This window comes from Argentina silus (assembly GCF_951799395.1).
Source record: "Argentina silus genome assembly, chromosome: 3".
Taxonomy (NCBI): domain Eukaryota; kingdom Metazoa; phylum Chordata; class Actinopteri; order Argentiniformes; family Argentinidae; genus Argentina; species Argentina silus.
The window spans coordinates 5279853-5302925 of NC_139657.1; the positions used below are offsets into that span (position 1 = coordinate 5279853).

General features: G+C 47.1%; 1 protein-coding gene across 3 annotated transcripts in view; it reads left to right on the top strand.

Moving 5' to 3' along the window:
* The window catches only part of cttnbp2 (cortactin binding protein 2), a 51664-nt gene that overhangs the window by 24705 nt on the left and 3886 nt on the right, over nt 1-23073 (top strand). The window contains exons 3-17 of one of the 3 annotated variants that reach the window (XM_083665581.1): nt 4177-4404; nt 7421-8801; nt 11448-11651; nt 11875-11974; nt 13942-14092; nt 14772-14996; nt 15104-15221; nt 15401-15685; nt 18413-18508; nt 20114-20193; nt 20929-21015; nt 21288-21441; nt 21891-22049; nt 22294-22475; nt 22721-22902. In XM_083665581.1, coding sequence (XP_083521707.1) covers nt 4177-4404; nt 7421-8801; nt 11448-11651; nt 11875-11974; nt 13942-14092; nt 14772-14996; nt 15104-15221; nt 15401-15685; nt 18413-18508; nt 20114-20193; nt 20929-21015; nt 21288-21441; nt 21891-22049; nt 22294-22475; nt 22721-22902 — 3632 coding nt within the window. The remainder of the gene's footprint in view (nt 1-4176; nt 4405-7420; nt 8802-11447; nt 11652-11874; nt 11975-13941; nt 14093-14771; nt 14997-15103; nt 15222-15400; nt 15686-18412; nt 18509-20113; nt 20194-20928; nt 21016-21287; nt 21442-21890; nt 22050-22293; nt 22476-22720; nt 22903-23073) is intronic. The other 2 variants (XM_083665582.1, XM_083665583.1) reach the window with 2 other exon arrangements.

Consider the following 23073-nt stretch of genomic DNA (forward strand, 5'->3'; position numbering starts at 1 on the left):
ATAACACCAATGGCTTCTTCTTGAGCTTCGTTTCAGTGTAATCCTGTTAGGTATAAGATTCTCTTTCTCCTCTCTGCATGTATACAAATATGGCAACCCTCTGAAGCTGTCCGAGATATTGATTTATGCATTAAGGCCAGATTGAAACTCAGCCGCGAATGATGTAAAATTCAGGCAGTCATGAATACAGAATTAATGGGGCCTTGAATAAAATATGGTCTTCCTCTTTCTCAGCCCAGCTTTGAGTGCTCACTGTTGCTTACTGCGAAGGTCCCTTTCTCAATTTCATCTCTCTCGTTCTCTCTCTCTCTCTTTCATGTCTTTACCTCCCCCTCTCACGCTTTCTACGTCAGCTTTCTTTCTGTCAACCCCTTCTCACCCCCCGCTCTCTCTCTCTCTCTCTCTCCCCCCCCTTCATCTTCATCTTTCTGACTGTGTTGCTCTGACTGCATTCCCTGAACCCTCTCACCCAGCGAGTGTATGCCTGTAAAGGTTGATGCTAATAATACTGGGGCCTTACTCAGAGCTGGTAAATACACCAGTGTTACTGTAGCCGCACTGGCAAATGCTGTAATGATACTGGGGCCAACTGTGGTCAAACTGGTAAATACCATAATGTTACTGGACCAAACTGGTACATACTAGGATGTTACCGTAGTTATACTGGTAAATACTATAATGTTACTCTAGCCATAACCTCATTGAGCCCAGCATTTCCTAGTTCCTGGGGAAATCCTTTGCAGAAAGTATCCATAAAGGTATGGAAACCTGTTTTAAATGAGTGACGCCTTGTGACACGTCAAACCAATGAAATACCTTGCTTGAATTCAGTTTTTCCTTCAGGTTTTCTTCAATTGTCTTCATTGTTGCAAGCAACGGCAAGAACTAGCATAGACAAGAACTCTTTGCAAAATAGTCCTACCTGGTCAGGAAAGACGACGCGACATAACAACAAGCAACCATTCTACAGGCATGTGGGGGGGAGGGTTCCTGGAGTGTAACATCCAATGAAATTGCAACCGCATTCTCCCACCGCTCCGTGCAGTTCAATCCAAGCCATATCGGCTAATCTAAAATTATCCAGACCTCCAAAGGAGGCGTGAGAGCAACGTGACTTGGAGGAATGGCTACACGAGATCTTGTTATACAATAATATTCCTGGGACCAAACACCAAAACATTGGAAAGCAGATCACAAAGGGTTCCTGCACTGGTGTCCTATCAGGCATCGCTATGACAACAGCAGTGTTAGCTTTCGTTTTTGCATTTGTCGCAAATGACCTCCTGTGCAGGATCAATCGGATCAATCGGGGCTTGAGGGACTCAGCGTTTGATGGCCGATGAGGTCTTGTATGGTCCTGCTGCACTGCTCCGTCCACACCACTAGAGAGGCGTGTTAGCATGACCCCTGACCCCTATACACACACCAGGAAGTCGACAGTTCTCCATTTCCTGCTGGGCATTTGTTAGAGTGGGGCACTCTGTGAAAACTGTCTTGTTACTGTTGCTTAGTGACCTACTAGTTCTTAGCGACTGTGATTTGTGCTAGCTAGCATTGCACTCAAAACAAACACATTTATGCTGTACCTATTAAGCCTGTATTACATATTCATTACATATTTAATAAGCATGTGTGAAGCATTATCAGGACGTACTGTATTAACAGTAGAAGAAACTGTCTGCCTCTTGTATTGATCATTTATAAAAAAGAAATGTGTAGTCTTAAAGCTAACTGTAGATTCTCCTAGTCAACCAGAGGTAGTCATGCCCTTTCTTATGTAAATATATCTGTGGATAAATGCTGTTCATCTTTCACATGGGAAGATTATAACCCTGTTTGTTTGTTCCGGAGCTTTCTGAGGCAAACGGATGTTTCTGTAAGTTTCCTCTCACAATTCTCCAGCAGTGATGGGAAGTTTGGCTCTTTTTACTGTCTCAGATCCTCTCGAGTCGCTCAATGAAAAGAAAGAATCTTTCGACACATTTTGTTAATTTGATTCAGTAATGCATGCAGGACCCCCTACTGGCGAATGACAAACTGAAAACTGCAAAGAGTCATGATAAGTGTGTGTGTGTGTGTGTGTGTGTGTGTGTGTGTGTGTGAAGTAAGATCGCGGCACCAGCCCCTCCCCCTCGTGCTCTCTCAGCTGAGAGAAAAAAATGCTCTGCCTCCCTTCTCCCTCCTCAGCGTTGGCAGCGGTGCTGTAACATATTGTGAATAGAAACACTGCTCTTAATTTGGCAGTTTAATAGATTTAAGCACAGCAGACATTTTACGACGGTATTGAAAAGCACACTGTGGGCATTTTAAAATCCCGCAGATTACCGTTATACCCCCCAACCCTATAATGAGGTTCCTAATGCCCCTTGTTACAAGGCTGTCAAATAGACTGTTTGAAAATGGGGGGAGACTTGGTGAGGAACGTCTTCGAGATCCCAGGACAGGTGATGGTATTTGGGGGGTTGGTGAGAGTCGAGCAGTAATGGGAGGAGGAGGAGAAGAAAGGGGAGAGAGAGGAGAGGAGAGAGGAGAGGAAGAGGGGGAGGGAGGGAGAAAGGGAGGGAGGGAGGGAGGATAAGGGGATTTATGAAAGCCCAGTGGAGACGACCAGATGGCTGTGATTCAGCCTTCTCACTGCACCCCCTCTATACTCTCTGACTGTCTTTCATTCTTGCTCTCTCTCTCCTCCCTGTTTCCATCCTTCTCCCCCCTCCTTTCTTTCCTTCCCTGTTTTCATTCTATCGCTCTTCTCTGTCTCTCACCGGCCCACTTCACCCCCCCCCCCCCCCGTCTCTGTTTATATTCGCCCCCTCACTGTCAACAGTCAGAATAATGAGAACTACCTCTGAATGTTTGGGATTTGCCATCAATCTCTAACCTGCTCCTGAACTCTGTGTGCGTGTGTGTGTGTGTGTGTGTGTGTGTGCGTGTGTGTGCCTCTGCCTCTGCAAACTACATCTCCTTCTTTGGCAAAGCATCGTTTGAAGGAGTACACAGTGGCTACCATTGCTCTCTCTGTGTTTGTTCTCTCTCTCGCTCTCTCATTTGATTTAAACACCCATCACACAGTGATAAATTATTTCTCTTCCCGACTACACACACACACAACGTGTGGCGCAGAGCGCTCAATGTGAATGTACATCCCTGGTCCACCAATCTCCCTTTCCCTGAACATAGATAGAGAAACCCAGAAATGATCCTGTGGATATTATTTCCCTGTTAGTTAAGTACAATACATTCTGTAAAGATTCCATGATGGTCAGTGTTTTCCTAGCCTTAGCTTAGCTTAACCAGGGGCTATTACATTTTTTGCAGTTTGCTATTTGTTTAGCAGTTTTTTTAGTTCTAGTGGTTTTTAGTCAGATTTTAGTCTGTGATTCTTTTTTTCAAAGGCTCGGTGCTTGTGTGGTCAGTCCTTGTGTGGTCAGTAGTTTTTGCAGACCCCCACTAATAGCGACTGTAGCGAAGTGGGTCTCAAACCCGATTCTCTTGCTCGGCAGCCTCAAATGTCTACCATTAGACCAGTAGGACACCCTCATGGTTGGAGGGCAACGGCATTTGTGCTTACAAGTCTCAGGTAGGGCTACCCACCACGAGCATGATTCCAAATCATTAGCTTAGCTTATGAGCATTAGCTTGCATTGGCTAGCCCACTCCTCCTGGCCCATGGATGTAGCCTACTCCAGAGTGTGTCTGTGCCCCAAGCCAGAGAGGGCACAGCGGGCACAGCATGACCGTCTGGACTGGCCTTTCCCACGACCTGCTGAGACTGGGGCTGAGGCTGGGGCTGAGGCTGGGGCTGAGGCTGAGGCTGGGGCTGGGGCTGGGGCTGCCCCCCCCCCCCAACCGTGTGTGCGTGCGTGTGTGTGTGCCTGCCAGTGAAAGTCCTGTGAAAAGTCTAAATAAAAAAATATTGGATTAGATAGGTCTGTTTCCCATATTGGCATAAACACAAGAAATCTCACTTAATTTCATGGAATCCCGGCTTTGATACTCACTTTTAGTGATCAGAAACATTCCTATACACAACATAGTTAATTTGCTGATCTAAATGCAGATCTGATGGTCTAAAATGTATTTGACATTAAATGTCATTAACCCAACCTCCAACCCCCCTCCCCCCCCTCTGTGTCTGTCTCTCTCTCTTTCTCTCTCTCTTTCTCTCTCTCTCTCTAGGCACAGCGAAAGGAGGTGTTCCTCCAGGAGCGCTACAGCCACTTCAGCCTGACAGACCCCTTCCTGGCCCTACAGAGGGACTTTGAGTGTGTCCCCGGGGGGGAGAAGGAACGGCGGCCCGTAGGCTCAAGTCCCATCTCTGTCCTGGAGGCGGTCATGGCCCACTGCAGGAAGATGCAAGAGAAGATGACTGCCCAGTTGGCTGCTGCAGAGAGCCGGCAGAAGAGGGTAGGGATGGGATTTTCTTTTACTACTTTTTCTAGTACTGTATGTATGCATGTATGTTTGTATGTATGTATGTATGTATGTAATGTCATACATGTAACACACACATATGTAAGACTCAGATATACAGCTCACACCTGTGTAGGCAGAAACTGTGTGTGTGTGTGTGTGTGTGTGTGTGTGTGTGTGTGTGTGTGTGTGTGTGTGTGTGTGTTTGTTTGTCTGTCTGAATCTGTCTGTCCCTGGTCGCTGCAGGATTATCTGGCTATGATTAACGCGGTGGCCAGATGTGTGCTGTCTATTCATTCTCTCCCTGTACTATTCCAGCAGAGGTAATGGATGAGGAATTGAGTGGGTGAATGTGAGGGGGGTGTATGTACGCAAGGTTTGTATGTTTGTGTGCGTGCCGTGTGTGCGTGTGTGTGTGCATCGAGGCTGCTCTCCTTGTCCTGAACCCTGCCACTGGTCAAAGGGCCAGGAGACACACTACAACTGGGCTTGTGTAGCCATAGAAACACTTCTGTAGCCAGCAGCCACTGTGTGGTCTAGATAAGCAGTAACACAGACACACACACACACTCACACACACACACACTCACACACACACACACACACACACACCAAGACTGGAGAGAAGCCAAAGGAGGAGGAAAGGGAAGAATAGTGGCAGGAAAGAATGGAGGGAGGGAGGGAGGGGAGGATGATTTAGTCACACTTAAATAAAGTGGCATCACAATGACTACGCTAAGTAAGATTATGAGGTAGCTACGCACGAGCTAGGCGCTAGGCCTGGGTAACCAGGGTAACCAGGTGAATTCCCTTATTCCTAGTGATATAGAAATCTGTCTTAACATCCTCTTAAACCACCTGCAAATAAGCAAATAGCTCAATGAAACCTGCAACCACGAATGCCGAATGCATAATTTTGTGTCACAGCATAGCTTGGAGCCCTAAAATACCCCCCCCCAAAATGTTCTCATCACCAAGAGCAGGAAGGCCACACAGTTCCCTCCCACTTCCAAGAATAAACGACCATAGCGCCGTTGTTATGGTGATAGGCCCTATGATTGCATGGCTGTTAGCTGTTACATCTGCCAGGCACAAGAAGACTGGAGAGATGTCACAAGACTAATCGTTCTTTCTGACCCTTTTAATACAAGTAACAACCGCTGCACAAGCTAAACCGTTTCAGAGGCTTGGTACCGAACTGTCATGAGAGGTACCTTGGTTTTGGTTCCTTCCCAGTTGCTCAGTAAATCACACTTTGAAGAGTATTCCATACTATCCTCATCCCCTTATATACCAGGTCATCTTTCTCTGGGTAAGCTCTTAAAATATTCATGGAGTCTTAAGCAAGCTTTTGAAAGCTCCGGTGCCACTCACCCGTAGGTAACGAACGGGTCATGAAGGAACGGGGCAGCGTTTAAAACGATGAGATACTGTTTGTGCTGGTGAGTTGTTGTGCATGGTAAGTGGATTCGTTTGTTTAGTGTTTATGAAGCATTAGCGTTTGACCGGAAGGGAGTTCTGAGGGCAGCATAACCCTCAGCCCCAAATAGTATCCTGCAAAAATAGTCCAAAGTTACTGCAGACCGCTCCCCCCCCCCCATCTCTACCCCAATACAGAGTCACCTTACCCTGTAGTAGTGCGAACAACGCTGTCAAAACATAGGCCTGTTGTACTTCAGGGGATGATACAAACTATGCCCTCCTTCTCTAGCCTAACAAGGTTTTATTCCGTACAGGAGACGTTACATTGGGTTCCCCCCCCTATTTCAAGCAGACAGTAATAGTGCCTCATTTAAACCAATCGCAATCCGACACTACTGGTCTTCTTCAATAGCAAATAAACCACAGCGCCATAGCCTCCTCAGCTGGTGATGATATATGTTCCCTGTGTGGATTAAAGGGGGGTTTGTTTGGGAGCAGCCGCCGGGATATCGGCCTCATTGTTTGGGCTCGTTAGAGCAACGCGACAGTCAATTGCTCGGAAAGCCCAGCTAAGCCAGTACCCTCTCTGCCAACGCAGAGCTAACAATAGCACTTACTGCTCCCGATATAGTCGCCCGGGGTTGACAAGTCATCGAAATTCAATCGTATGTTGGAAACGTTAGATTCTGTCCCACTTCTTCTTTATTTTTCAGAGCCCAGTTCCGGTAACTTGGCCCTTTACATATTGACTTACTGTTTATTTTGTTAATGTGGCCTTTTGTGCTCTGACTAATGATTTGATCTATAATTGAGAGACTGTTATTGCAGAAACGGGATAAATGGGATTCTTCTGTATGTGTTCTTTGGAGTAATTTGAATATTACAGTTTTTCCCTAAAGAGGGCTGCTCCTCTTTTTTATCCAGTTAATCTTAATACCCATCATCACATGGATGAATATCATGTCTTCATACAACACCAGCCTAGGTTTATTCCGGTGGGTTCTGAGGCTAGGTGACCTGATGTAACATGGACGGGTTCTCAGCAGCTGATTTTAGGGGCCTAATGAACTGGCAAGTTGGCAGGAGAGCACCTCTTCAGATCATGAAGTGAGAGTATTGATTTGCATGTGGGCTCTGGGCTCTGGTGTTTTGCATGTGTAATTGAGAGGAGGTGCTGTGCAAGATGGAATGTACGTGCATGTCTGTGTGGTTGATATATAGGTGATGTATGATATTTGTGTGACATACGTGTTGTATGGTGTACGGCAGATCCACAGTATATTATGTATGGGACGTGAGTGTGACATGAGATGTGGTGTGAGCTGTACGCCAGATCTTCATTTGATGTGTGCGATGTTTTAAATGTGTGTTATCTGTACATGTGCGTCTGTGTGTTCGGGCACACGCGTGTTTGAGCATAGTCTAGATGTGTGTTTGAGATAGGAGAAGAAAGGTATTTGATTTTTGGAATAGCTGAGATACCTGTGTGGGTGTGGGTGTGGTTGTAGGTGTAGGTGTGGGTATGTGGGTGTACATCTGTCTGTATGTGTGTGCCGCTGACTGACTTGACTGTGGTTCATTTGCGCAGTTGGAGCTGGAGAAGTTGCAGCTGCAGAGTCTGGAGCAGGAGCACCGCAAGCTGACGGCGCAGCTGAAGGACGAGCGGGAGAAGAACAAGCACATCGTCATGATGCTGGTGCGCGAGTGTAAGCAGCTGGCCACGCGTGTGGTGGAGGAGTCGCAGCGCTTCGACGAGATCTCGGCCCGCCTGGACGAGGAGAGGTGTTCCGCGGGCCGCCTGCAGGAGGAGCTGACGGTGGAGCGGCAGCGTGGGCAGCAGATGGAGGCCAAGATGGAGAAGCAGCTGTCCGAGTTTGACACGGTGCGTGAGCAGCTGCGTGCCAGGCTGGGCCGCGAGGAGACCGAGAGCCAGAGCCTCCGCCGACAGGTGGACCAGTTCAGGACTGAACGGGACAGTAAGGACATCACTGCCACAGTGGATCCCCCTCCTGCCACCAACACGCTGCCCAAACCCACGGCCTCCGTCGCGACAGCCACAGACCCCGTCAGCTCCCGGATAGCATCCTGCCAAACAGACCTGCCCCCGCCAGAAGTGGAGGCTCAGAAGAAGGCCCCACTCACCATCCCTGTCAAACCCACCCCCTCCAACTATGCTGGCCTGAGTCTGCCCAAGACGGCCGGCGCGGGCCGGGGGTTGGTCCACAGCAACTCAGCAGGACTGCCTCAGACGGAGAACGGGGCTGAGGGCCAGGCGCCCCCCCACGGGACGTACTCCCCTGCCCCCACTACCGGGGTGAGTCCCCGAGTGCAGGCCGCCCGCTACAAGTTTCAGGAGCAGGACCAAAACGGCACATCCTCCCAGAGCCCGCCGGCCCGCGACACCTCCCCCACCAACCGCGACAACTTTGCCGCCAAGCAGCAGGCACGTCACACTGTCACCCAGGTCCTCTCGCGCTTCACCAGTCCCCCAGCAGGGGGAGCGGGGGCCCTGCGCCCAGGCCTGCCCCACTCCACTTCAGAGGGTGGGCCCTTCCCCGGCCGCCTGGGCCACCCGATCGGCCTCAAGTCGCCCACCGTGGCCAGGATCGACCGGGGCAACCCGCCTCCCATCCCGCCCAAAAAGCCTGGCCTCTCCCAAACCCCCTCCCCTCCCCACCCGCCTATCAAGGTGGTGGGGGACGGCAGCCGATCCCCAGGTGCGGGGTTAAAGCCCACCACTCCCCAGCTGCCGCCCAAACCCGCCCTGGACCTGGTCCCAGCCCTGACGGCATCTCAGGTGGGTGCCTGCCCCCCAGCGGTGAGGGGGCTGCACCAGGCCGCATGTGCAGAGTGCCCCCCCGTCAGTGCTGCCGCCACTGTCAGTAGCCCCTCCGTAAACCCCTCCTCCTCCTCTAGTGCTCCATCCCGTAGCCCCTGTGCCACAGGCAGCCCCCTGGCAACAGCATCAGGTAAAAGGGGCACCACGCTCCCCTGCTCTCCCCCTTGCCTCTCCTCTCTGCTCCACTCTCTTTCTACGCCAGCGTAGCCTAGCTTAGCTTAGCATAGCCTAGCGTAGCATTCAGGCCATAGGGAACCTGCTTAATCACAGGAATCCAGCGCAGGGTCAGTCAAGTTTAGCTCTGCTCTTTGGGGCGGTGTTCTCTGTCCCGGCCCTACAACACAGCTTGAGACCTGATCTCACTCTATGCATACTTGATAGTCCCTCCCTTTTGGAACCTGTCGTCTCCCTGCTTCTCTAGAATCTTATTTTTTCACGTTAGCCCTATCAGGTTGACATAGACAACATGTCTCATAACATATAACCTGAGTATGGGTCAGATGCTAGGCTAGCCCATGTGGGAGCATTCCAGTGTTATTTGAGGCAATGAGTTTTTAAGTTGCCCGGTTCAGATGGGTGTGAAGAGTTAACCCTCTCCTCTCTGAAGCTGATGCCAGAGGCTGCTCTCTCCCTTCCCTTCATTGTCCAGTGGCATGCCATGAACCTTCATCTTCACCCTCTACTTCCTTCCGGCATACTTCCTGTTTCCCTTTCACTAACTCCTCCCACTGACCCCTGTCCATTCGCCTTCCTGTGTCAACTCTTGCACTATGTGTGTAATTTGATGTATTTCTACTGGATGTTGAAACTTTCTACTAATATAACTGTGTATGATGTGATACGCTGCTTGTGTCTGTATTTCAAGGTGTGTTAAAGGTGCAATCTGTAATTTAAACAACAACAAAGCGAGCTCAGCTGAGGTGAACAGTTGAGGGATGGGGCTGGAGAAATATAACCACTCTCAATTTCATAGTCAGAGCTATGGATGCAAGGACTGACCATCCGTCAGAAACAGTCTAAACAGTTGCATTGTTTACAGACAATGGAGTAAAACCAGCTTGTATTTGGAATTCTGGTGGGGACAGCTGAACTAAGCTCATGAGGTATTATAAGTTCTTTTCTTCAATGATTAATGGCTACATATAATTTATTTAAATGCCCAAAAATGGATGTACCAATTACAGATTGCCCCTTTTACTGTTGCATTTAGTGGCAAATTGTTTTTTCACTCCTACTCAAAAAAAGAAGTTGCCTTACAAAAGACAAACATGCATGATACAGTGCGGGTTATGTCTAAGTTTGGAAGTGTAGTGTGTTTACAACTACACTGAATGCCTGAAATTAACCAGGAATGTGCTTTTTTATGGTTTTCTACCATAAAACATATTTACTTATCTTGTACATGCCTGACTATATCTCTGAAATTGATATATATCAGCTTTTCAACCCCAACTTCACAAGGGGTGTTCTTTTATTCATCGCTATTAAGTCTCCCAATACTTTTGCATGTACTGTAGTACTTGCACATGCCTTCAGTTTTAAGCAATTGTCTTTTTTTGTTTATTCAAGTCAAATTTGTCACAGTGTTAGAATATTAGAGTGAAACTGTGTCATAATCAAGAATACTGCTATGACAAATCAAGCTTGGATATAATAGCCTTGCCCCCACTGCAGTTAGACATTTTTATTCTCTCCTCAAAAGAGCAAGCTTACCACCAGCTTTAATGTCACGAGCCTTTGTAACTCCAGTATTCCAAACTGTAACTCAGGCAGACATCTTGGAAACCGTGACGGTAATGGCTGTCATTGTCAATGTCCTTAAAATTCTGAAATATGCTGTCTCTCCCCCTCCCTTCTCCTTTTCAGTCTCTCAGACAAGGGTGTGCTCTAAAGATCTTCCGCTCTCTCTGCTCTAAACTGCACACTTAACCTGCTTGGCCCGAAGTGCGCCAAATAACGCCAAATAACACCGACGTAGCATCGTAGCTAACCACAGCCTCCAGTTTCCCCTCCCACTCCATCTGTACATAGCGTAGCGTTTTCCAAAACAGTAGAATAGGGCTGAATATATGCTTTGTAGATGCAAATGTAGGTTGTAGGCTTTTATTTTTTCTTCTTTCCTCACTGACAGAATCACACGTCACAGTGTTAAACAAAATTGTGTGTGCATGGACATGGTTGATGTGATGATTGATATTGGTACCTATGAATGGACGATGGTGTGATGTGTGGATTATTATTATTATTATTATTATTATTATTATTATTATTATTGGATGGATGGATGGATGGATGGATGATTGGGCAGTCACCTGGTAAGATGACAAGCTATCCTCTGTTCTAGGCTTGCATCTGAGTTCCATGACTTTCCACTTGTAGCACACAAATAGAAAACACTTTTTAAAGTTGTCCAGATAATAATAATATTGTCAGATGTCAGATAACGATAACAATGTACTTGTTTAGTCTTTATTGGTTTATTATTGTCAAAACACATCACTTTTTCCAGGAAGTGAATATAGGCTTCATTAGGATATCTATGAGTCTTGTATGCAAAACATAATGATATTTTGGGACCATATTTATGGTGGACTGATGATTAATATACTTGAAAATAATTGTTTCACTCCTTTTTTTTAAACTCCTTTAAAGAGCATATCTGCATTTTCTCCGGATGGATATCTGTTGTGGAACTCAGGTGTGATCGCCCTCTCCCCATCCCCTTAGCATCACAGCTCCCCCTCCAGTTTTAAACCTTGTACCCTTTAACTCCCAGGCTGGTGTCCCTCCATAGTCCCCTCGCTAACCTGCGGTGGGCCCGTTGCCCTGGACAACGGGCGCCCCCTGCTCCTCCAAGCTGCTTCCCAGGGAAATGTCACTTTACTGTCAATGCTGCTTAACCAAGATCCAACGGATATTTGTCACCTTGAAGACCACCGAACCTCTGCCTTGTTTTCTGCTGCTCAAAATGGACACATAGGTATACGGCAAGCCCACCCGATAACTCACATTATCATTCATTATATTTTTTTATATCATAAAAAATAGTAAAATGTTAATTGATTTACAACACGGACAAGTACTAATTGAAACACAGTGGATAACTAAGAGTTGGTCACAAATTGTATGAATTTTAAATGAACAATACCAGTATTGCATTTTTCACTCTCTCACTCCCCCCTCCCCGTCTCTCTTTCTCTCAGACTGCGTTAAGCTGCTGCTGACTTCGGGGGTGTCTGCTGACATTCCTGATGAAAACGGATTTACGCCTTTACACTTTGCCGCCGGGCACGGCCACCACAGGTGGGTCCTCAACCCCTTACCCCACTTGAACCCCCCCTGACGTGCCGTGTCACAAACTGTCACCATTAGATATGGTGCCCCTGCAACACGTCTCACGTACCCGGCAACATGCCGTTTTTCCAACCACAGAAACTGGTATTGTGTCCCCTCAATGTATCCCATACTGCATCTGTCAAATAGTGCATCCTTTTAGGGCGCTGAGTGGCGTAGCACACTAAGGCGCATACCACATAATCACAAGGTTCCTGATTTGATTCCAACCCTCGACATGTCTGGCATGTCATCCCTCCTCTCTCACCCATCCTTCCTGTCAATCTCGACTGTCTCTATCCCAATAAAGCAGAAATGCCCAAAAAACATATTTTAAAAAAAAAGAAAAAAAAAGAAAGAAATAGCGCATCCTTTCAGCGAAGGTAGTTCTGTGGGTAGAATGAATAATAGTGAATAGTGAAAATAGTGCTGAGGATGGAATGACTGTTGTGTTAATTATATCATCCTCTTGGTGAGCCTGTGGATCAGAGGTGATTTGGAATCACACTTTCGTGATGGGGTAACTCTGCCTAATGTCCTGTCGGCCTAATGGTAGAAGCTTGGGTCTTCCATGTGGAAGACCTGTGTTTGAATCCTGCCTGGTATAGCTGTATTTTTCCTTATCACTTAGGTAGCCCTTCCGTGTTGGCAGATCTGCAGAGACTTCATAGGTGTGTCCTAGTGGACGCTCCCATTAGCCCATTGGAATCTAAGTTGGAGCAATTAGCATTATTTTTGCGCCTATTCAATCTCCTCCATTCTGCTTAAGCCGGGGAGAGCTAAGAGCTAAATGAAGGTCATGCAAAATATGCACCAAGAATACTATATGTCGGGCTAGGGCAAGTGTAAAGGTTTTGGACGGGACAATTGTGTGCCTTTTTAAGAGTTAGTTTTGCTTAAGAGTCGCCCAGTTGTGTTGTAATTCCGCCTAGTGGTACATCACCATTCTGGCGCCCCCCTGTGGACACATGCAGATTGATAAGAGACAAGGGCAGCTGGGATCACCCTGCTTTGCTGCCCTGTGTGAAACATGACCGCTATGCTGGGCCCATCGCCAGCCAAGTCCCAGTGCCATGGCACTTTGGTGCCAGCCTATCTCAGGCCAGCATGTCAGTTGTGTGCCAACTTGAGGGTAGCCATCCTTCATAGAAATACTGTATGCCCTTTGCTCTCTAAAACTCTGTGTAGACCCACTAGATGTCTCAAAGTATTATTGAAGTACAAACACATATTGTCATAATGTTGATTTTGTTGTGCTGTTTTGGTGTATATGAAATAGAGTCAGTATAACTTTGGTTATCCAACCATCCCCATAAATCCTCCCTCCTAGGCCCATGTGAAATATAGCTGTCCCAAATTCAAATTCAAACCGCTGTCGCCAGACATGGAACCTAACCCTCTCGCTTGCTGTCTTGTGAGGTCAGACGTGCAGCTCCTTGCATGTCGAGGCAGGCCAGCGAAGGTCACTCACCCAGCTGAGAGAGAGAGAGAGAGAGAGAGCCCCCGGCCAGCTGCGGAATGTGCAGTGTTGTAATATCTGATCACTGCGATATTAATAGTTTGGGAATAGTCGGTTGGCACGCTGGCATTAGCCAGGCATGAGCGGCCTTTTGGCCAACTACACCACATCACTTCACACAAGTGTGTAGAAGTTCACTTTCACTGTGAATGGGTTACAGAGAGCTAACTTTCCTCTATGCCTTCAATGTCCTTTCCTGTCTGTTGGCAGGTGTTCTTGCTGTGTTTAATGACTTTTATGTAGACAGCTATTAATTTCAGAGACTCTGTGTGTGTGTGTGTGTGTGTAATGTTCTCTGTTGAATCTGGGCTGCGTGTGTGTGTGTGTGTGTGTGTGTGTGTGTGTGTGTGTGTGTGTGTGTGTGTGCGCGCACGCGCACGCGCGTGTCCATGACTAACACTCTCCCCTATGTGTGCAGGTGTGTTGAGGCCCTGGTGGGTGGTGGGGCTGATGTGGACCGGGGGACGGTGGGGGGACAGACCCCGTTGTTTGTGGCCAGCGGATCTGGCAGACTGGAGTGTGCCAGGGTCCTGCTCAACGCCGGGGCTGACCGCTCACGAGCCACCACCGTAAGTCCTCCTTACTTCTGCCAAACTCTGTCCCCAACTGTCCCTAACTGTTCACTATTGTCAGTACTTATCCTCAACTATACTCTATTGTCACTAAGTGTCCTTAAGTGTCCCTTACTGCCCTATTGTCTCCCTATCTTTCCCCAACTGCCGTCAAATCTTTCCCCAACTGTCTCCAATCTTATGTCACATGCAGGACAATCAAGTGTTTTGTGATGGAATTACATTCCATGCATTACAATGAGCCCGTCCTACAATTTCTACCTCCACCAGCCTCCACTGATGGAGATATATTTTTATGTACTGAATAGGTTTCCTGTATCTCCATAGCAACCATATGGGTTTAATTGCTCAATGTACTACAGTACTGTACTACAGTACTTGACTTTGAATGTGTCATAATGTGCTCTATTTAGATGGCTGTTTTGTAGCTGGATTGGTGACTAACTGGTATGCTGTCTCAATAAGACAACTGCATAGCTCTACAGAGCACATTTTTGTCAGCATCGTATTGGTAAAAACCTGATTAACCAATAAGTTGTGGAAAGCATATTGAATTTTGCCCGAACATTGAATAGAAAGCCTGTGCTTATGTGAAGCTAACACAAGTGTGTGTGTGTGTGTGTGTGTGTGTGTGTGTGTGTGTGTGTGTGTGTGTGTGTGTGTGTGACATCCACAGGACAGCTGCACAGCTCTCCATGCCGCAGTCAGCTCAGGACATGTAGACACTCTGCGGCTCCTACTCTGCCACCCTCCCCCTGACCACACAGACAACCACGACCCTACAGACAACCACGACCCTGACCATGGCCGCCGCGACCCTGTCGTGTCCAGTGCCGTGCTCAACCAGGCCAACTGTGAGGGCTGGACCGCTTCCCACATTGCTGCTGCCCGGGGTTTCAAGGTGGGCCACTTAATATGTGTGTTGTGTGTGTGTGTGTGTGTGTGTGTGTGTGTGTGTGTGTGTATTTCACCCTTCCCTTACTCATTCTGGTGTGTGTGTGTTGTCAGGACTGCCTGGGCGTGCTGTGTAGCCACAGTGAACAGGACATAGAGAGGAGAGACAAGTGTAACCGCACCATCCACGACGTGGCCACAGATGACTGCAAAGACCTGCTGGAAAACCTATGTGAGTGGCGTGTGCGTGTGCGTGATTTAGCTTGTGAGGCACAATGATGTAACCAATGCAGTAGTAGCAACCATTGAAGTTAGTATGTTGACCAAAAGACCCAGGTAACCTAGCTATGGCTCTCTCTCTCCTCTCCTCTCCCTCCCCCCTCTCCCTCTCTCCTCCCCCTCTCTCCTCAGACTCCTACAGGGTGCAGGTGCGTATCCAGCTGTCCGGAGGCGGGGAGCCCATGTGTCCAGTCGAGGTACTGGACCTGGAGGAGGAGGGGCTTGTGAGCGTGCTGGGGTGTGTGTGCGTTCACAGGGGCATGCGCTGGGCCGAGCTGAGCCACGCCCTAGGCCTGGCCCTGACCTCTCACCTCCAGCGGCTGTGTGTAGGAGACAACAGAACAGAACACCAACCCAGAGACGACACACACACACACCTGGGCCTCAGCCCCGCCAGTATGGCCTCTGTGCTCATAGGTAAGGACTCAGATGTGTATATAAATGTGCACGCACGCATGCACACACACACACTCACACTCACTCACACACTAGTGGACACATTGCAGATACATCATGCAACATACACAGCACACAGATGCATACACGCACACAGATGGACACCCACAAACACGTTGGCACATACAGACAGTTCTGCCCTTTTCTGTGTATGTGTGTGTGTGTGTGTGCGCGCGCGCTTGAGAATACCGTACATTCTATACTGTGCGTCACTATTATTTACGTGGCTCTTTATTCTTCATTGTAGAGGCCTGCTTGTTTACCAAAGCGCTAGCTAGCCTAGCCTGCTGTCTAAAGGATATCCCACATGTTGCAGTCGGGCTCCATGTCTGTTATTTTAGCCGCATCCCCAACCACAGCCAAGTTTACTGAGGTGTTGCACGCTATTTTAGGACTCAACGCAACACAGTCCAAACAGCTGCTACCCCTTCCCGCCTCCCTCCCTCCCTCCCTCCCGCCTTTCCTTTTCGAGTTCAAGTTAGAATTTCCCACCGTCAGCGTAATCTGAATGGCAGGACTAGGAGTCGAATGATTCTTGGTTCTCATTACAGTTCCTCGCAGGTGAATCACTTACAGTAAAAAAAAATAAAAAAAATAGAAGTGGAGTTAGGGTTCCATCTATAGAGTATGGTACCTTTTGTTACTTCTGAATGGATTGGAATAATGATGATAATTACATTATATTCAGTGAATAAAATGATAACTGTAATACTGATTTTAAAGGTGTAAGATGATGATGTATGTGTGGAAAAGATGGTTCTCTTGGCTCTCCATTTAAAGAGGCAGTTTACCCATAATCCATAAAGTGATGCCATACATTGAAACTCGTTTGGTGGAGTTTGCTCAACATACATACATCTCTCCCTGTACCGCAGAACGCAGACAACTGCGGGGAAAAAAAACGGGTCACGTGACTCGTGACGTGGCGGTGTGTGTAGCTCGCTCTGCTCTGTTGTCAGTGATTCAGAAATTGTGGACAAATTTAAAAAAAATATTGAAAAAGGATTTGAGTCAGGAAAATGTGTACTTTTCCACCTAAAACAGTTGATGATTTTTTTATGTAGCCGACTGCCACAAGAGCGGAGATCGGTAACAACTGTGCATGTTTGCGCTCGTGTCTCAGTGGGTAGAGTATGACGCTGACAACGCTTAGGTTAGGGGTTCGTTTCCCGCTGGGACCATATATACTGAAAAATGTGTGCACTCACTGCAATGTAAGTCGCTTTGGATAAAAGTGTCAGCTAACTGGCATATATTAATATTTTAGTATTTATTGTTTGCGCTCTCGCGGGGGAAGCTTGAAGATTTGCTCCAAGTGAATAACTTGTAGAGTTACACACACTTTACACTTCAAATGACCTTATGATATTCTATTCTTATTCTATTTTATTAAATGTTATTAATACACTTGAAACATGCACAATTGATGTACACTCTCAAGTTAATATGTTAGGACTTTTGTCAACAGGAGTTCCCTATTTAATTTCTCTGAGTAGGATCACTGTTAGATTAGTGAATGACTCTTTGATAGATGATTGTTGATATCAGGGCTCTCCCAGGCACCTGGCGTTGCAGCTGTGATGTGAGGTCACACACACACATAAACACACACACACACACACACACACACACACACACACACAAAAACAAATACAGAGACACGCATGCATGCACACACACAGGGCTGCACTTTTCTACATGGCACTTTTCCCTGGGCCCTGTCCAAAGGATGGAGAGAGCTGGGAGACAGGCCTAATTGAGCTTGGCCGGACCAGACCAAACTCACACTGCGAGGCTGCCCAAAATAATCTCTCCCTCTCTCTCAATCTCTCTCTCTCTCTCTCAATCTCTCTCTCTCTCTCTCTCTCTCTCTCTCTCTCTCTCAGTGTAATGACAGCAAAACAAACAAATAGTTATTACAGCGAGTCTATATGTTCATAGTAACGCACCACACCAAGTACACACAGTATTGTGTTTGGGTGTCTGTCTGTCTGTCTGTATATATTAACTTCCGTTTGTGTATGTGCACACCAGTTAAGCCCTGGTTAGGGGCATCGAGTCCCAGCTCATTGTTTGAAGTCTGCCCAGGGAAGATACAGCCAGATCTTTCAATTATCACACACACACGCATGCATGCACATACAAACAAACACACACACGCGCGCCCACGCGTGCGCAGTCTGGTAAAGGATAAAGGGTGTCCTCTGTTTTACCCCGTGAAGGTGATATCAGTCGAATTTCTAACAGGGCAGCGCTTTTTCCTCTCAGATGAGGAGGAACGAGTGAACCAGCGGAGAAGGGAAGGATGAAAGACAACAGCAGGATGGGGGGTGGGGGTGGGGGGGGATGCATTATGGATGAGATATGGAAAGAGGGAAGAAGGGGGAGGGGGAGGGCGAGGCATATTAAGGGAAAATGTGTCTGCTTTCTGTGTCAGTGAAGATTATGGTCCGTGACACCCAGACAGTTTTGGGTTTCTCTTTGTTTTCACCTCTGTGGGGTGAGGTGTCTGGGACTCCGTCTGTGTCACTGCTAATTTACACTACAGAGCTGAGCCGAGCTGAGCTGAACTGAGCTGAAATGTCTGTATGTGTGTATGTTTGATTCACACTGTGTGTATGCATGTGTGAGGGTTAGATGTGTGTGTGTGGGGATGTTGCTCATGTTTCTTTACCTATTTCTGTCTAGGTGATGCAGTGTGGTTGCCAGGTCAGGAGTTGTCTCTGTCCCCATGGGACCTGGTCAGGAAGCCCCTGAGCCAACGCATCACCATCAGGCTGAAAGGTGAATGAACTGGCAACCCTGATCTTCTCCTCTGTTGCCTTCTCCTTTTCTCCTCTTCCCCCTCCATCTCCTCCCATCTCTCTACCATTCATCTCTGCTCTTCCTCCTTTTCCCCCCTCACCCTACTGTATGAACAGGACTCCTCGTTGACTCTGTGTGCGTGTGCGTGTGCGTGTGCGTGTGCGTGTGTGTGTGTGTGGTCCTAGGAATCACCCAAAACAACCACAAACTGGTAGCCAAAAGTAAACAGCGTTGGATATGAGGCCATGAGACACAGTTCTTAATTAAATTATTTGTTAAATGAGATAACATTTGTCTTAATATGGTTTAAAGTTTAATGACTTGAATATTTAATATTGTTTGAATTTGTGTTGGATATAAGGCTATAAGCCACAGTTCTTGATTTATTATTTATTCAATAAACCATTTATTGTTTAAAATTATATTTGTTTCATTGCAATTGAATGAAGAGACGATGAATACATCTGCAACATCTATTAAATTTGTCTTCAAATATTGGAAGTAACTCTTCAACCATGATGAACTCATCAGTGTGCCAAATATTGTTTTATAATAGAGCCTTGTTAGTCATTATATACCATTGCAAAGCTGACAACTTCAACCTTTGAAATCTAGACCCCAATTCTGACTGTTGGAATTATTATTTCTATAGGAAAGGAGTAAAACAATACACTAAGATTATATACAGAATTAGGACATGCTGGTAAAGATGTAATATGTAAATGGTTTATGCCAATTGAAACCTGATTGTCCTCAGACAACACAAAACTATATTAGGCAAACAGTTTACCTTAGAAGTTGAAACAGTGTAATCGCCAAATCCTACCCAAATCTGTAAATACAAACACAAATAATTTATATCAGCATGTATATATGTGCACACACACACCTGCACCCTCATCAGGTCTATTCAGTTTAAATTCAGTCAATTCAGAAACTACATTGAAATTGACAAATTCAATATTTAAGAATAGAGCATCATGATCATTTGGTTTTGTGTTCTTTTGGCTGCCAGTTTTTTTTTTTTGTTTTGTTTTTTTTACTACTTTTGGGTACCTGTTTATGGTTGTTTGGGGTTGTTTTGGGTACTTTGGGGTTCGTTTGCATTCTTTGGGGTTCGTTTGCGTTATTTGGGGTGCTTTTGGGTTGTTTGGGGTACTATTGGGTTGTTTTTGGTTCTTTTGGGTACCTTGGGGTTGTTTTGGGTTGTTTGGGGTGATTAGCAGGACTCTTCGTCTGTGTGCCTTACTAAAGGGTCCCTATTGTCTGCCCACTTTGAGAATGTTCTGGAATCCTGGCATGTTCTGGAATCCTGGCAGGAAATTCTCCAAGGAGCTTTTTTGCTGTCTTCGCTTAGCGGGCTGTTCTGACAGAAGATGTTTCTGACACTAAGATGGCACAATCGAAGCTCAAAGTAAAATACTCAGGTGGAGGTTTGTGTGTGTGTGTGTGTGTGTGTGTGTGTGTGTGTGTGTGTGTGTGTGTGTGTGTGTGCGTGTGTGTGTGTGCGTGTGTGTGCGCGTGTGTGTGTAGAGCGGGCTGTAAATTGCTAATCCCCTCATGAATTGTGTGTTTTTGTGACAGGTCTGTCAGAGTCGTGTCTAGATGAGCTGGCCCTGCAATCTCTCATCCCTCTTCAGCTGCTGCAGAACTACGTCCGCCTGGTACACACACACACACACACACACACACACACACACACACACACACACACACACACACACACACACACACACACAGTGAAACAGACAAAGACACTCACAACGGATGGGAAGAGGAGAAGGAGAAAAGATGGAGGGAATAAACAAGAAAAATAAAAAACAATTATTAGAGAGTAGAGAATGTCAAAGGAATGGGTGATGATGGGAGGTGAATGGGAGAGGGGCAATCAAAAGGGAAGGGAAAGACGAGAGGTCTCTTCATTTCAAAAACAGGCCACTCATGTTGAGTGTTTTCAGCTTGTGCAGTACGCCCTCTGCTGGCCAGATAGGAGATGGATCAGAGATGTATCAGATGTGATTGAGAATTAGACTGCAGTCTGTTTCATGATTTATATATCTAATGTGTCAATGAATGATATTTACTGTATTGTAGAAGTGAGCACACACACACACACACACACACACACACACACACGCACGCACAGAAGCCCCAGTGTTGAGTGACTGACCCTTCTAGCTGTAGCCCCAGTGTGTTCAGACCATTACCACAGCAGGGGGGCACACACACACACACACACACACACACACACACACACACACACACACACACACACACACACACACACACACACACACACACTCAGATTAGAAAAAATAGTGCACTACTATGTTGTCATTCAATCACTCATTCCCTCGTTCTGCCTCTCATAAGCTTGTTCTCTGGTTCTCTCCCTTTAGGTGGAACAGTACCGTAATGTCATCTTCCATGGGCTGGAGGGGAGCTGTCAAGAGTACCTGGCCAACCAGATCGCCCGCTGTATCAAGGTAGGTGTGTGTGTGTGTGTGTGTGTGTGTGTGTGTGTGTGTGTGTCTGTGTGTCTGTGTGTCTGTGTGTCTGTGTGTGCTTCTTTACCTTCACTGACCTGAAAGCACTTGTCAGGTGAAATCAATATGCTGGATTCCTACCAGCATGGCTTTCACCTGTCCAGTCATTTTGCTGATCAGTGCAGATGAAGAGAGAAATCCATTATTGATACACACATCCACGCATCCATACTCTAGTGAGTTGATACTCTGCCTTTGCTACACGCTCGAAGCCAGGCGTTGGGGTGTGTTTCCATGACAACCCTGCTTCTCTCCCCTCCTCCCAGCATAAGCAGGAAGCGGTGGGCATGGTCTGTGACATCATCAGGGTGGAGGTGGACGGGAGTCTCTCTAAAGAGCAGCTGCTGGAGACCTTCATTAACTGTGGTAAATGGAAAATATACACACACACACACACACACACACACACACACACACACACACACACACACACACACACACACACACACACACACACACACACACACACACACACACACACACACACACACACACACACACTGGGGCTTGTTCTAGAAAGCAGGATTCCATATCCTGAAATAACATCATATATTTTAAAATGTTTAAAAAGAAAGATGGTGTACTTAACTATCCCAAGAGTGGGAAATTCATTTGGCAATCTGCACAATTTGTGAAGCTGAGCAATGTCACTACATGAGCAGTGCCATCTTGTTGGTGCCAGACAGTTGGTGTCATTGACTACTAGATACTCCAACAACCCATATTCAAGGCATTGTTTTTACCATGTCGTTCATTTATTGGTATGGTTCTAACCCTTCCTCTGTTCCTCTCTTCCACTTCTCTCTTTCTCTCAGGGTTCCTGGTGCCAGTGGGTGGTGTAGCCAGCGATGGCTGTGTGGTGGTGGTGTTGTTGGAGGGGCTGGAGAAGGCCCACTCCCTGACGGAGCTCCTGGGTGACCTGTGTGAGGGCCTGGAGAACCGTGGTACGGCCTATCCACTCTCCCTGCTCCACGGTGAGGCCTAAGATTCTCTCCTTCGATTTCTCTGGCCTCTCTCCACGCCTCCCTCTCAAAACGCATTCGGGGGGAAGGTCAGAGAGGAGCAGCCTCAGATGCTCTCCTGTTATAATGTTTTTTGAAAGGAGACGAGGAGAGAGGAGATAGGAGATAGGATGCAAGGACTTGAGAAAAGGACTAAGATTAGTGAGGCAATGAATAAATAGATAAATAAATAAATCTTTCCACTCTGGTCCAACAGGCCAGGCGGGGCTACACCACTTCCAGGAGGGAGGCTTTCTGATTGGCACGTTGTCCAAGTCCCGCCTCCAGGGCTCTGAGCTCTGCCTCCAGCAGCACTTCCGCTGGGTGACGCTGCGCTGGGACTCTGAGCCGCTGCACGGCCTGCTGGGAAGGCACCTGCGCAGAAAACTGCTCCACAAGGTAAGAGAGAGAATTATTAATCTGAGAGAATTATCAATAATGTTATTGCACCAGATTATAAAGTCAGTTCAGTTGGCTGCTTTTTTTTTTCAAGCGCAAGTGATTGAATGAAGCGTCCTTAATATCAGTTATTCAAGGTTGATTACAAGAGACCGATATACATAGGTTATTAATTTAATTTAATCTACCTACCACCCCACCCCACCCCCCACTCCCTTCTCCCCTCCCCTCTCCTCTCCCTGCAGACACAGGGCCATAGTGGCCAGGTTCTCGAGGGCCTGCTGGAGAGGACAGTGGGCTGGGTGAGCCAGGTGTGGCAGCAGCTCAACGCCTGCCTGTCCCGTCTGGGGACCCACGAGGCCCTGCTAGGACCCCAGCTCTTCCTCTCATGCCCTGTGGTGCCCAACAACACCCAGGCCATCGTCAAGTGAGTTAGCGTAGAATACAGGGGGGGGGCGGGGTTTGTGTGTGTCTGTGTCTGTGTCTGTGTCTGTGTCTGTGTCTGTGTGTGTGTGTGTGTGTGTGTGTGTGTGTGTTTGTATGATTTTGTGTCCAGGTTTCTGTACACATTTTTGTTTGTGTGTGTGTGAGATAGTAT